This window comes from Talpa occidentalis, unplaced genomic scaffold, assembly GCF_014898055.3.
Source record: "Talpa occidentalis isolate TD23 unplaced genomic scaffold, MPIMG_talOcc4v2.1 talOcc4.15, whole genome shotgun sequence".
Classification (NCBI taxonomy): domain Eukaryota; kingdom Metazoa; phylum Chordata; class Mammalia; order Eulipotyphla; family Talpidae; genus Talpa; species Talpa occidentalis.
The window spans coordinates 42,810,569-42,826,558 of record NW_023601543.1 but is presented as its reverse complement, the minus strand read 5'-3'; the positions used below and the strand labels follow the sequence as shown (position 1 = coordinate 42,826,558).

Here is a 15,990-nt window from a genome sequence, read left to right as displayed (position 1 = left end):
CTTGGGATACACAGTCGTCTTGAGTAATTAAAGAGGGCCAGGCTTGCAGAATTTTAGGATGTCTTCTTTATTCCTTCAATTAAAGTGGAATGTTTATCTTTAATAAAGGCCTCAGTTTATACACTCTCTTCCTTGGTGAAGGTGTGTAGTGGCCACTATCAAAAAGATCCCTAGACTGAGGGGGGGGGAAGGGTGACTCCCTTAGTTGGCCCAGTAAGTACAATGTCAGGAAGGTTATTCCAATGAAAGGATGGCAGTACAGAATTGTAAAGGAATTTTATGGCAGTACTTCAGGGAGTAAAACACTTAGGCAGGGGCAAGAGAGGGTCATTCCATTATTAGACCAACATGAGTGACATGGGCAGAACTTGGATACCTGGCAGATATTGAGCTTAGAAACAGTATATATTTTGGATTTTAAATTTTTATTCACCTCCATATAACAGCATATTTTAAATGTTGCACAAACAAAAAACATTTTCTGAAATGGTCACTCCTTTGGGACTGGCACAGATTACAGACTCCTAAAAAAAATAAATGGTGGAAGAATTTTCATCTCTAAGGGTAGATTTGATTGGGAGCTATCCAAATGTCACTTGAGATTAAGTGGTGAAATAAGGTGACCTGAACTTAAATTTTAGTGAAAGAGCATGTAAAAGGATGACCTATTTTACAATTTAAAGTATCTATACCCTCACAGCATGTCATCCTCCGAGGAAACAATGGTTACTGGGATAGATTAATTGTCTTCAAAGTTTTATTTGGAGCACAGAAACATGTACCTGATTTTAAGATACTAGGGGGAGAATGGGCAAAGTTAAGGGAAGACTACAAAGTATTCACCTTCTTTGGAGGCCAGATAATAAGGTTTCCATCAACCTGCTATAGTTTGGGGATGGTAAGCAGCTTTTGTATCAAGTGTGGTCTGGTAGCCCAGCTCAACTTAAATGGGTGATACAGCTGCTGGGAAACCATTTTAGAAATGGCGCTAGAGTTATACACAGACCAAAACTAACACATATACACATAGGTTTCCCGGTATGTAACCTCTTTTTGAGGTTAGAGATCTCCTTTTACAGAATTTAGTATATAACAGAATCAAAAACCAAACTTCTTGACCTCCCAGTATTAAAATAACTAAATGTGCAAAAGAACCACCATTAAATAGGACATCAAAAGTTATACATTTTCTATGAAACAATATGTGCACAGATTTTCAAAGCTGTGAAAATGCAATAAAGAGCACAACACATTTTGGTCACTTTATTAAATGACATTAAATAGTTTAAGTTTCAACTACTAAACAGCACTTTGAATGGTGAAAACACAGATAGAATTATTGTCATACTTGAATGTTTTTCTTTAAAAACACAATTCCAGTCCTTATATATATTACAAAACAGCCTTAAAGGAAGAAGTGACATTTTTCTACAGTACTTAAGATACTCAATACAGAACTGAAAAGCAGTCTAACAGAAACAAAGGCAAGTCTTCACAGCTGTATGATTTCAGCAGCCAAAGCTGGATGATGGACTGAAACATTACTATACAACTGGGACAAAACATATACAATATCACAATACTAAGCAAAAACGCTTTACACCCAAAGAAATAAAACATTACAAAATGTGGAGAATGTAGCAGGCAAAAACTGTATTACAAGCAACATTTTAAATCTTCATTTTTTTAAACCATCGCAACTATTTAAAACATCTAAAACAAATATAAAAATGAGCCTTTTAGTATCTTACTGACGTGATTCTGTCTTTAAATATTTGTTAAAGCTTGATGTTATACTCAAAGTACATATTATGTAGCTAAAATGTCAAGTGAGAAGAGTGTATGCAAAGTGGTCCAAGTATTTCTTCAAATCTCTTGTTTCCAATTGATCCTTCTATGTATTATTCCTTAAGTCAGTTTCATCCATGGTGAAAAAAGTTTAGAAGGTTGCCTAAAATTTTCACATCTATGTCTTTGAGCAAATAATTAGACCATCTTGAAAGTTCCCATGTCTAATAAATCAGATTTAAAGTGTTCTGGACTTGGAGAAATACCAACTGATAACAGTTGGCCAGAGTATACTGCCTCCAAAAATTTACCTCATAAATCATGTCTTTTTCATTTCATTTCATCTAAGAGTAAACACATATAACCCCCCAATTAAATAAATTTTATTCTATGGCTGGCATAATATCCAAATATATGGAATTTGTTAGTGATAACTCACCATGGGAAGGTGGGAGGTAGAACCACCAAACCTACAAATTCTATATCACGAACCTAGTGTTCTTAGATGTTTTATCACTAGTTCTCGCAAGATAAAAATGGGAATCTCTTAATCATCTAAACAACTCAAAACAGTTTTAGTTTAATGTTAAATTCATTCTAACCCAGTGATACCTAGAGAACAAATCCTCCACCCAGCTTTATTTTTTCTGGAATTCCTTAGCTATTTCCACTACCTGTTACATCACCATCTTAAAAACGGTTTTGCCATGTTCAGTTGACTCACATAGTTTAACAATCTTTTTCTTTAATAAATTCAAGCAACCAAACTGTACATGAACAGACTTGTAAGTCATTTTTACAGGCCTGGATTAAAAAAAAAAAAGCATTGTAATGATTTTCTAGTAAAAGTTCATAGAAGGGTATTAGATGAAATAATTTTGATCAGAAAATTGTCTCACAGATCTAAACTAAAAAAAAAAATGAACTTTGAAATATAATTTACTTCAGAAAACAGGGAAATTGGGGGAAAACATGATGAGAGAAAAGAAGAGCATAGAAGCCAGTGATCCTTATCTTTAAGAGGAATTATTTCACAATACTGACAGTACTGGAATTGTTAAAGCACATTCCTCATGTGAACTTAAAGTCAGCAATGGTTCTGCCATTTTGATGTTGTTTACAGGGTGTGAACGTAACAACCACAACATTAGCCTTAACCTCCTAAAATGCTAGAACTTGATTTTGTTATCCACATCCCACTGCCAGCAACAGGATGAAGCACTAGCACTGGCACCAAGCATTAAGAGATGTGCTTTATATTAGTGCCAGGAGAGAGAAAATTCATGTGTAGAAGATAATTCACAACCCTGAAATTTTACCAGTAATTGTTTCAGCACATGTAACTGAAAATAAAAAATGGCAGAAAGACTAAAGAAGAAAAAGGAATTCTCTTCTTAGGCTGTACTTAAGGCTGTTTATACAATGCTAAGATAACTGCAAGACTCCTCCAAATTTCAGAGCAGTAGTATTTAAGAATATTGCACACACTTCGTGTCAAAGATAACCCTTAGTTTCTAACTTTCAGCCACAGAGATGATATAGCAGGAGCCCAGTTTCAGACATTAGTCAAATGAACATTAAAACCATTTCAATCACTTTAATCAAGAAATTGATTAAGTACAAAAACATTTCGTAACTTGAGGAATCAACTTTAAGAACTCAGCTGTTTATTTTCGTATGTAAAGAACGAATATATAAATCTGCATTCTTTCCTAAATTCATTAATTTTATGACAATTTTATGGTCGCTAAAAGCAGGCATAAAAATTTAGAGGAAACCTGTGGAGTTGTTTCTGTTGTGGAAGGATTTGTTTTCACTGAAAACAATTTGAAATATCTTCTGTACTCAGTGTTAGTAAGAAGATTCTAGGCAACGTCACTGACAAATGTCAGGAGGAAATGGTATGCCCTATTTAAAAAAAAATTTAAAACTAATATGGAAGATTGGCATTTAAGGGGACCAAACTATTTATACAGTTGAGTTCTGTTAAGTCATTGATTCCTAAAAAAATAAAAGATCTTTCTATGATTTTAACAATCCTTTAAGCTTTTAGTGCAAAATCACATTGATTTCCCTTGGGAAGGTCCTGGATTTTTGCTTCTCATTGGGGGTGGTGCACGCTGTAATGGTGGTGGTTGCATACCGCCAGCTACTGACTGATACATTCCTCTCATATCAATCTGTTGGTAGTTAGAAGGATTCATGATCAAATTTGGAGGCTTTGGCATCATGAGGTGACCCAGTGTTGCTTGCTGATAAGTCATTTGTTGCTGTTGCTGCTGATTGTACTGCTGCTGAAGCCTTCTGTTCATAAGTATTCGCTGAACACAGCTGATTAGCTAAAGAGAGGAAAGGGAGCTGTTAAGAAGTATATGACCTGTCTCCAAGAGGCAAGTATCAAGTTTTGAGTTAAAATCAATTTGTTAAGGGGGTACCATACCAAAAGGAAAACACATTATTGTTATCACCATTACTAATTTGATGGCATTCACAGGACCATTACTGTAGAAACCAGTTAGTAACACCATTTAGGGCTAAATTCTCTTAATGACTTGACTATTGTATTGCAAGCAGAATTTAGGTTAGTTGCCATAGTAACCTGTCCAGCACTGTGATTAGTCTCAAGTATTAGTTACAGCACTTTTTGTCAAGTCTCCTTTCTTTGTCATTCTTCTGAATATTTCTCAGGAGAACAGACAAATAAACATTTTTAGTGACAAATACCAAAGGAAAAAAGCAATTGATGTCGGAATAATTCTTACCTGGAATGTCTTGAATTTCCAAAGCTAATTTAAAACCACAAAATTCTACAATGCTTTCTAAGTAAAATTCATGCCACAGAAATTGATTTCCTGGTGTCAGGCGTTGAAATTGCCCAGCACAAGGCAGATAGCTGGCAAAAGACTATGCTGGGAAAAAACAATCAAGGATGCTGGAATATGCTAGCCTTCTCAAGAATTACATAATTTAGTAGTTACTTGCGTCTTAGCATCAACAGCTCCATTTCTTATTCTCAAATTAAAAATATTAAAAAATATACTTATTTTGGGAAATTATTTAAAAACAATAAATGTGTTTTTTAAAAAGACTGGTAAAATTCCTGAGATATCCAGAATAAACAAAATAAATTACAGGAAGAGTTCTTCAAAGATATCCATTTGGGAAATTGTTGCTCCACTGCAACAAAAGAGATTACCTTCCTTGACATTACTAGGTTTTTGAACAGAATTTCTTCTAGCAATAACCAATGGCAGTCCATTCATCCACACAGGGATGGTTACTGACAGACATCACACAAACAATTATAAATTCAAGAAAATTAAGCATAATCTAGAGACAGAATACTTACCATCTGTTGTTTTGTCAATACATCATTGTAGATTGCTTCTCTTCTTTTAACATCAAGCTCCTGGCTGGCTTGTCTACTTAATGCTAATGCCTGTACTTGGGCTTCTGTGAGATTCATGTTTTCCTTCCACTAAAAGAAAAGTTTCTATTTACTTTGTATGGCAGCATAATAGAGGAAAAATAATTAAGGTACTTAAAGATATTTAGAATTTTAAAAGCTTTTCTCTCCTTTTCCTTTATTTTCCAAAGAAAACAGGGATATAAAAGCAGGGTACTAAGCTGTCCATTGACGGACAAGTGTTAGCTATCTCTGGAATGAAACTATTTGGATTTAATTTGTGCAAACAGTAATTAAAATGTGTTTATGTAAACAATTCTTACATTTTCATGGTTGATTTCCTAGTTCTTAGATTTTTCCCATTTCTCTTTTATGCCAACATCTACATGAAACTGTTGAATCTTGGCACTATTACCCAGTGCACTAGTATTTTACTATTGCAAATAAAGTTATAAGATTTATGCCCTTTTCCCCACAAAAGCAGTAAAACAAGTATCATTTAAAAACTAAAGCAAATGATGGGGGAAAGAACAGAAAACCAACTTGGAATGAGACAACTGCCAATGAACTTACTACAGCTGATATTATATCTTCAAGAGGCTGGATCCTCACTGCTGTCACACTATTTGTTGCTTCCACAACTTTTTCTCTTCCTTGGTTAATGAGGTCCTAGAAAAATACAAGAAATAAATTTCATAGAGTATATAAAAGACAGAAGTTTTAAAGCATAGGGATCTTTCCTCCTGCCAATTTAAAGCACTGGTTTAAAACTCGTCAAATAAAAAAGTAAAACCCATCAATGAGGATCCTTTTAGGAAAAGTTTGGGTTTAATTGCACCAATAATTTAATAGTTTTATGGATTCCTCAAGCACATTTTAAAAAGGAAACCACAGACTCAAATTATTTAATTATTGGTATAACAAAACTTAATCTTTATTTCATGATTGATTCTTGTTTTACATTAACACTTATTTCAAAATACTGTACATTATCATACATTTAACGCTGCATCTATACTGCATGAGAATATGAATAAATGTGTATATTTCTCCTATTTTCAAACATTAAGCAAGTAATATTTATTCAAAATATTTTATAAATGAAGAAAGTGCTATTTCTCTAGTCAGTCAGCTGCCCTATTCTTCCTTAATTAGAATAATTCAAACTACATTAATTCAAGGCCTGATTCCCTTGTGCTCTGAACAAACCACATTTTACTATACTATGCTGGTTCAAAAAGGTCAACAAATAAAAGAAAAATTTCTTGATCTATTCAGAGGTAATCTTTTGGAGAATGTGATATTCCTGCATAGGGAACTCTCAACAACAGGGCACTTGAAATTGCCTCTAATTCAAGTTAAACTACTTTTGTACTTCACAACTTACCTCCAGCTGTTGATTACTCATTGCTGACAGGGCTCCCAAATTGAAAGGAATATAAGGAGTTTGAGAGTTGAAACTGACAGGGGGTAAATTGGTCCCAGTTGGTATGTTGAAACGCATGGTCAGTCCCTAAAAACAAAAAATTATGCACTTTGCACACTGTGATTTAAAACTTGAAATTCTACATCACCTACTGGTTTAGAAAAGAACCCACATTCTCAGATCTAGGAAATTATTAACACTCTTCCACACACAAACAAAACACCCTTTTCACCTAAAACTGAGATCTTATTACATGGAAAGCTTTAACCCCTAAAGGTGTACTCTTTTTCTGATAAATTCCCACAGAATGGGGCAACTCAGAATTCTGATGAGATTCCTAACACATTAATGTTAAGAAGTTTGGTACAATGAGTTAGCAGTCTTAAAAGGATTCAAGTATTAGGGTAAGGTTTCCCATGCTCAGGCACAACTCTGCTCAAGTGAGTTGGTGTTTAAAAACAGACATGGAAATATCTGAAATAAAGTTGCTCCTTAGATTGACATTATTGTCCAACAATGGAATTTTCTTTTTAAAGATTTATTTATTCATAAAGAACTGAGGTACAGGCCAGAGGTGTGTGTGTGGGGATGGGGGGGGTAAGAGGATTCACTAGAGACAGAGCGGGGAGCAGAACAGGCAGACTAAGTGAAATACACTGTTGAGGGGAGCAGTGGGTGAGACACGAGAGGTCTGCTGTGCCATGTGGGTTGCTCCCTGGCCTGGGATCGAACTCGTGCTGCAGTGGCTGTGGACAGATTCATAGGTTGTGTCTTAACCCCCTGCACCACCAGGGAAGCCCTGGAATTATTTTTTGTCCTAATATTCAGTTAAAATTTAATTTCATGGTATGCATGCTAAAGCAACATTTATTCCTACCTCCAAACTCTAAGCTCTAGATGTCTGTTACATACAGTGAGGGTATGTATGGGAGTTGATACTAAATAAGTAGCTTCCCACTCATGTCATAATTTGGCAAGTGCTAAGTAGAAATGGAGTTTACTTAAAGTGAAAAATATTTTCTTTTTTCCTCTTTCCACTCTACTACCAAAGATAGCTAGATTCTGTAAACACATTCTCATTTTTGGGGATTCTGCTCCTACGTATTATTGCGTGTCCCAAATGTGACCATTTCCTTCCTCACTCTCTCATGAGTAACATAATAACAAAAAATCATTTTGAATGGACTACCCTCTTCTCTGCTTCATACTCAGCCCAAGCGGCTTTTCTTTCTTCTTCAGTCAATTCTTCTTCTTCTTTGTGGTCCAAAAGAGAATCGTGTTCATGATATCCTACAATGTGTTCTTTATGTATCTGAAGAAGTTCTGCCAATATGGTGTCCTGTTTAGAGAGGTTGAAATAACAAAAGAATTATTTTCTCCCTCTGGGTCACATCTTCACAGTCTTTGGTCTGTTAAGACTAGAAACCAGAACCTGGCTGTATACATATTTCTGACTTTTTGATAAATTTCCGAGAAAACAATCACAATACATGCAACACCAGCTTGCTATGTATGAAAATCACATTTAAATAGCATGTTTTATTTTTATTTTTTTTAAAGATTTATTTATTTATTTATACAAGCACTGGGTACAGTCAGAAGCGTGGGAGGGTGAGAGAATTCACCAGAGCCAGAGCGGGGAGCAGAGCAGGCAGAAGGACCGAAGTACACTGCTGAGGGGAGCAGCGGGCGGCAGGAGAGGTCTGCGCGCCATGTGGGACCTTCCTCCGGTGGCTGGGGAGCAGCCGGGGATCGAACCAGCGCTGCAGAGGCCGCAGGCAGCTTCCAACCCAGCGTTCAACCACTGTGCCACCGGGGAGGCCCTAAATAGCATGTTTTAGGTTCAATTTTTAAATGACTATTTTTCATCTTTTAAGGTTTTTTCCTCCAACTTTTATCTAATTTTTTCATATGCATTTTGTTTTATGCTTAGCTTTGAGTTGATAATTCCTAGCACAAGTCTGCTCAAATCAGCAATTATGTTGGATGCTTGTGCTAAAATTCATGCCTACTCCTGTTTATACAACTTTATTTTCACAATCACATTAGGTACCAAACACTATATGAAAGCCAAATATAAATAAATGTAAGCAATATAGGACAGCTTAACAGCAGTATAGAACATACAGCCCTTATATTCCAACTGTAGGAAAGTCGAATAAAAATTACACTGTAAGGACTGTAGGTCAAATTTAAGCTGATATACACTGTTTATTAATTTATTAATAAATTAAGTGTCTTTTTAAAAAAGTCATGGTGTATTAAGACAGTCTTAAGGTTAAAAAAAATAAAAGCTTACATACTCAGTAAAAACACCAAATTCCTGTATAATTATGATGAGACAGACACAGAGACTGGGAAGAAGGGTTTAAAAACAAACCATAGAAATGCTACTTGATAATACAAAAATTAATATTCACAAGTCATTTAAGAAATCACAGATGAAAACCTGCATAAATAAAAGGAAAATTAAGTCATTTTTTAAATTTAAATTTAATCTGCATATAATAGATACTATAAGTTTTATCATAAACAATGGCCATACTTGAAAAAAATGTTTTTCTTCTACAACCATACCTAGCACATAGGATGCAACATATAGTAGGAACTCAAATGCTTATTAAACCACAATCTGGTTTAATAACTCAAGATTAAAAATTCAAATCACGAGGCCCTAAGCTTTTTACTATATAACAGCATAGTATCATGCTTTTATCTTGCTAACCCAATGAATACTTGAAATAATTCATATTTTCTACTGATTTTCCTAATAGATGTAGCTCTAATAGAGATTTTATAATTTATTTTGATATAGATGTGCTATTTTTTGTTGTTAAAAACAGAAAATATTAACACACTATACAAAATGAGAGGGCTCAAGAAAGTCTATTGGTGAAATGCACAGATGCTAATGGGTTTGGCACTTTTGAAATATAAATTAAACATTTCTCACCTATACCAGTGTAAAAAATCTGCCATCAAAAGATGACTTCTCTGGTCTATGCCATATAGGTTTATCACCACTAGATAGATCCACAATTTTAATGACCAGGTAGGCAGGGAGACAGGACATATGAATTAAATTTTAGTAAAATTTAAGATGTCTGATTCCCATGCTTACCCCTCAAGCATTATTCAAGAGTATACAATAATATTTGGTAACACTGACTAATATTTTTTAGAGTTTCAATTGGCATATGTGTCATTTTAATATCTTTCACAAATCTTGCTCATTTACTAATAGATAACTATTAGTTTTTTTTGAAAACTTACTAAGCATTTATTGCTACTATTTATTTTTTAATTATAGCAAAACATTCTTATAATAAGCTATACTGATTACAATATTGTTTGCTCTTTGGTTTTAAGATCAACTCTTACTTTCAATTTCTGAATTAAAAAAAATTTTATCATTGAAGTAATTGGTATACAATACTGTTTAAGATTTGGGGGAATAGGCTCACACCTCCTTAAATGCGTATTGCCATACCACACCCACCAGAGAAGCACCCATACATAACCTTTTATCATAGACCATTGGGGCCTTCCACCCTCCCCTCTCTGATAGCTTCACATATTACAGTCAAAACTCTAGGGTTTGTATTGCTTTTGTTTTGTTGGTTCCTTCACTGTGTGTGTCTATATTCCACATGAGTGAAATCATCTTTCTCCTTCTGACATTTCACTTAGCATAATTCCCTCCAGTTATATCCAATCTTGTCAAGAATGGCAAGATTTTATCTTTTTTGTTTATACCTGAATAGTATTCCACCATGTATATGTACCATATCTTCCTAATCTACTCATCTGTCCCTGGGCACTTAGCTTGTTTCCATGTTTCCAATAACTTAGCTATTATAAATAGTGCTGAAATGAACACAGAAGTAACTAACCCTACAACTGGGAGAAAATATTGCACATCATACATCCAACATGGGGCTAGTATACAAGATCTACAAAAAACTCATACAACTCAATAAAAGAAAACATTAACTAGTATTATTAGCAAGTGACCATGTCAAATACATTTGGAAAAGCCAGCTATTCTCCAATATACCAAATAAATTACAAGATAAAATATTTTTATGGATAGCCCCTAATTTACTTGTCTTATTTTACTTCTTAACTATATTAAAAAATCATTTCTCTAAGAAAGCAACCTAAGAGAAAGACCAAGAAAACTGTGTATTAGGAATTGAGTTCATTTCCAGCTATGCCACTGATACTCTCTGTAACAATGGATAATAACTTAGTCTAGTAATGACTGTAAGTTAACCATGGATGAAATATTCTCTGCCTACACATGTAACAGGATGCTATAAAGATAGCAGAAGTAAATCAATCACCTATAGCGTTTATTTCTCAATTATGAAGACAATGATTCATATATTACTTTTTTATGGTTAGAGAGAAAAAAATTTTCCATAAATGCATGTATGCAATGTGCATGTGTGTGAACATGCAAGTTGTTTTAATAAGCATGTGAATTTTTTAATAGAAGAAAAAACAGAAACTGAAAATGCTCAGACACAAACTTCTGAAAGGCCAGTTTATACTTAACTTAAACCTGACATGAACTGTCTTTCCATTATCATCTTCAGGAGATACTCATTTTAGCAAATACCACTTCTAAAACCTTATGTCTGCTCAGCAATTCCAGATTTAAGATCTCTCCAATGAAGCTTAGATTGTGGCAGAGGTTCAGCATATGCCCATGCAGTTAACTTTTCTATTGACCCACAGTTGACTAAAATACCAATAAATAAGCAGAAAAGAGCATATGATTTTATTTTGCATCATTTAAAATTTTGGACACTTCTCCTTACAACATTACCGCCCTCCTAACATCAAGCCAAAAAACCATTCATAATGTACTGACTTTTAAATCGTCTCTTTTCAAAGAATGTTTTCTAAAAAATGTTTTCACAGAAACAATACTAATATCTTATTATAAAACCTAGGGATAAATACTGATCTTTGTTGTATAATCCTCCACACATTTATACTTACATACATTCATACTTTTGCATAAAAATGGGATTATATTATCCACAGTTTTGAAACCTACTTTACTATCAATATCTATGTATGGACATCATTTTACATCAAACACAAATTTTCATCTCTTCTATTGGCTGCAATGCTTACATTATATGGATATACTTTATCATCTATTTAATTATCTCTTAAGACTTTATTAAGACATTCAGGCCACGTACAGGTTTTATTATTACAAAATCTGTAATGAAATAGGTTAATGGATAAATTTCAATGTATTTCAACCACTTGTTCACATAATTATGCCAATAACATTCAAGGATGTAGACAAACATGTTTACCACAATATTCATTTTAATGAAGAGAAGACTGCATATATATTTACTGACTTTTATAGAAACATGATTCATTTCCACAGTTCAGAAGCAGCAGGCAGAAAACTTTCCTGTAGCATGCTATGTAAGGCAAAAATAAGATAAAGAAGAAGATCAAAGATTTTCTGATAATTTTTTATAGGTTTCCCTTTTAAATTAATTACAGCATATAATCAATACAAGAAATAGAAGATGAGATAAGAAGGCAAAGAAGTATGTGTAATAGGGTCCTCAGAATATTTCTTGGGGAAAAACAATTTTGCAAAGTCCAGAGGAAGTTATAAAAGTTAAAAAAGCAAAATTTCATCCTAATATACAACACAAATGGTGGAGAGTTGTGTTTTTTCCCCTTGAAGCATGCATTTATATTAGTTTCCACAGCAACACTATTATTGAAAATAATACTGGAACAGAATTTATAATCACTAGGTCAACAGTCATCAAAATGAGGTTTAAATTACATCCAAATGTGTACCTTTTCTCTAAACTTTTATTTTTCCTTAAATAAGTGAAAATGTTACAAGCTGAGAAAAGCATGGTCTATAGTCTAGCTAACAACCTAAATTAGTTTAAGCTTTAAAAATGACTAGTTCAATTAACAAAACAAAATTAGTGATAAATTAAAAGTTTAAGTTAATTTATTTAGAAGTTTAAAGTATTTGGCAAATGGACAAAAATTCCCATCTAATTAATTCTGAAATTCAACCTTGAAAATAAAAATTTTAAAAAACATTGAAGAGTTTGCCTAGAGGTGGTGGGGGAAGGGAGGTAGAGGTGTGTGCCATATTTTGAAATATTTTGCTTGTCATCACTTTGAATTTGAGTTTTATAATATCTGGAAACAAAATGTCACTCAAATATTTAAATGATACATGACCTACTCAAAAAGCTATGAAAAAAATAATTTTTATTACTTAAATAAGGCTAGATTCTAGTAAAAAAAATCTTCGTATTCCTGGTGAAAAATTCTCTAATTTCAAATTCAAAGCCAGTTCTTCCCAAACTACACTGGAAAAAAAAAAGCCTGCAACACATTTAATAAGTAACAAAAAGCTATAAAGCTATTGAATGAAGTTCATTCACATACTACCTCACGTCAGATTTTTAGGTCAAGATCACATAACTTTTGACAAGGAGCACTAATAAATATATCCAGATTCCCGAACTACAGATATGAATAAGATAATGACAAAGACAGAAGTTGTCACTTTCAAGGGGAAAAAAGCCAAACCGTTGGAGGGTAAAAGTCAGAGTCTCCCTTATATCTGAATGTTTTCTACTTATCTTTATATTTAAATGATTAGATACTATATTTAGCATTTAACCTTAAAATTTGCTTATCTATTATAATCATTACACATGCCACAAATTGTGAGGTAAAGAATGTCATTCTAGATTTTATATGACTATAGTGACTGTTAGAGGTTGTAGTTTTCCAAAAAGAAACTGAATTGAAACTCAATTATCATACTATACAATGTGGAGTTAATATTGTCTCTTTATTTCACAAACTCTGCTATATCCTCTAACTCAACTATAGATATGCTATAAAAAGAAAATGTAAGATGTAAAAAATAGGAAAGAAAGTAATTTAACAGTTCAAACTGCATCCTAAGAAAAGCAAACTTTAAATGATAAAAGGTAAAAAAAATACAAATAAGTCATCTATTAATTTTTACATTAAGCAAATCTCTTCCACAATTAATATTCCTGTAAAGATCCAAAGCAATCAATTTGATATAAAAATTTTGATCATGAAATTATCTGTAAGACGCCACCCACAACATGGCAGAATACAGAGAATGGAATCACCCTTTCCCTTGAAAACAACTAGGAAATAAAAATGACATGTGCTCCTAGAAAAACCCAGACTCTTCAACACAGCTATACAGCCCCAGGACTTCCCTGGGCAGTTCAAGAACTCAGGTTGGTGGCCTCTGAGGAGAAAGAATAAGAGATGGCGAGGGGGAGCAGGTCAAGGGTACTGGTCAACTTCCCAAGTCATGCCAAGGGAAACCTAGCACATTACGAAATTCCTTGGAGGAATTTTTCCCGATTTGAAAGTGGGCCTGGGCTCAACCCAGCACAGTGGGAGCTCCGCAGACTCCAACACAGGAAATAGGGAACCTTGCAGTTGGTGTGGCATGTAGACTGAAAGCATCCTCCTCTATCTCCCCCCACTGAAGAAAAAAGAAAATCCAGGTAGAGCCAGACGAGATTCCATAAGAAGCTCTACACAAGAAAGAAGAACTTTAGAACTCACAAATCCTCCATAAGGCAAACATATGGCAGGTATATTTCTCAGCCCTACAGAAGCAGTAGCTGAGGCAAGGGTTGAATAGCAATGGACACCGTGGGCAGCCATAGTGTTAAGTGGACACACATGTGGCCATTACACACACACAGCCACCTTTGAACCAAGTACAAATTATTTCCAGAGTGTGAGCCTGGAGATTTGGATATTGCCCTTCCCACTAGGAGGCCCAAGTTTCATAGATCACCATACTGGAAGAAAGGAACAACAGGGAGGTTGGAAGAGAAGTGAAGCAACCTAAGCACAGAATACAGCTTACTGCAGAGCAAAACAAGAGGTAGAGTTGACTAACATCACTCCTCAAACCAAGAGCAAGTATTAAAGCCTGTACCACCTAAGAAGAAAACAAAGATAAATCCCAGGCAACCCAACCACATACACACATAAACACAAATAAATAAGACAATATACATGCCTAGGGAGCAAGGAACATTTCAACACAAGATGGGAAAGCAAAATGAGAAGGACAGAAGTCCCAGGACAAGTATAAAGGAGACAAAAATAGAAAAACTACCTGACAACGACTTCAAAACAATATTAAAAATGTTAAATGCGCTTTTGGGAGGCCAGTCAAAGGCAAGCAGGCAGATGCAAGATCTCAGAAAGGAGACCCAGGAATAAAGAGAGTTCTTCATTAAAGAGACTGAATATACAAAGATCACATAAAGAGCTTCTAAATGAAATGCAGACAAACAGTGCTTTAAATAGGATCAAAATGGCAGAAGAATTTCAGCTGTAGAAGAATCAAACAAATTACACATTTAGAAGAGAGAGCATCAAGATGAAAGAAAAAGAACAAATTCTATGAGAAATATCATATTTAATTAGAAGAGGAAACCATACCGTACTTGAAAGAAAATATAGGGCACACACTACCAGAAATCTACCACAAAGATGGATTTGGGAATACAACCCCAGCAGCAAGGGAAACAAAAGCAAAAACAAAACAAAAAGAAAAACAAGTGGGAATCAAAAGCTTTTGCACCTCAAAAGAAACCATCACAAAAGCAAAAAGGCAACCTATAGAATGGGAAAAATATTTGCATTCCATACATCAGATAAGGGGTTAATCTCCAAAATTTACAAGGTACTTTACATGATCTAACAACAAAGAAACAAATGACCCAACTGAAAAATGGGCAAAGGATCTCAATGAACACTTCTCTAGAAAACATTCAGATGGCCTACAGACATATCAAAAAATGTTCAACATCAAAAACAGAATTGACAAGTGTTGGTAAGGGTGTGATGAATAAGGAACTCTCATGCACTGTTGGTGAGAAATTAAGCTGTTACAGCCCCTTTGGAAAACAGTATGGAGATGTCTCATGAAAGTAAAAATGGAAATCCCACTTGACCCAGCAATACTGCATTAGGTGTCTATTCAAGTAACACAAAAAAATTAACACAAAAAGATCTACTAGAGCTATTTATATAGCAACACTGTTAACAATTACCAAACCATGGAATCCACCTTAGTGCCTTCAACAGATAAATGAACAGAGAAACACTGGAGCACCTATTCAATGGAATATTATGTGGCTGATAAAGTGATGGCATTTGGCACAAAAGGGATGGACCTCGAGGTGATTGTTGAGTGAAATCAGCCAAAAAAGTAAGACAGATGGACCCCATCACACATCCCCCCCCCCCCCAAAAAAAAAAAATACATGCAAACTACAGA

General features: G+C 34.4%; 1 protein-coding gene across 2 annotated transcripts in view; it reads right to left on the bottom strand.

The window, feature by feature from the left end:
* Positions 1-386: 386 nt before the first annotated feature.
* ATRX (ATRX chromatin remodeler) overlaps positions 387-15,990 on the bottom strand; it is a 155,170-nt gene continuing 139,566 nt past the window's right edge. For both annotated transcript variants that reach the window (XM_037511634.2, XM_054695664.1), the window contains exons 26-30: positions 7,810-7,959; positions 6,582-6,707; positions 5,768-5,863; positions 5,138-5,266; positions 387-4,127 (exon numbers count right to left, since the gene is read on the bottom strand). In XM_037511634.2, the coding sequence (XP_037367531.2) occupies positions 3,849-4,127; positions 5,138-5,266; positions 5,768-5,863; positions 6,582-6,707; positions 7,810-7,959 (780 nt within the window). In that variant the 3' untranslated portion in view covers positions 387-3,848. The remainder of the gene's footprint in view (positions 4,128-5,137; positions 5,267-5,767; positions 5,864-6,581; positions 6,708-7,809; positions 7,960-15,990) is intronic.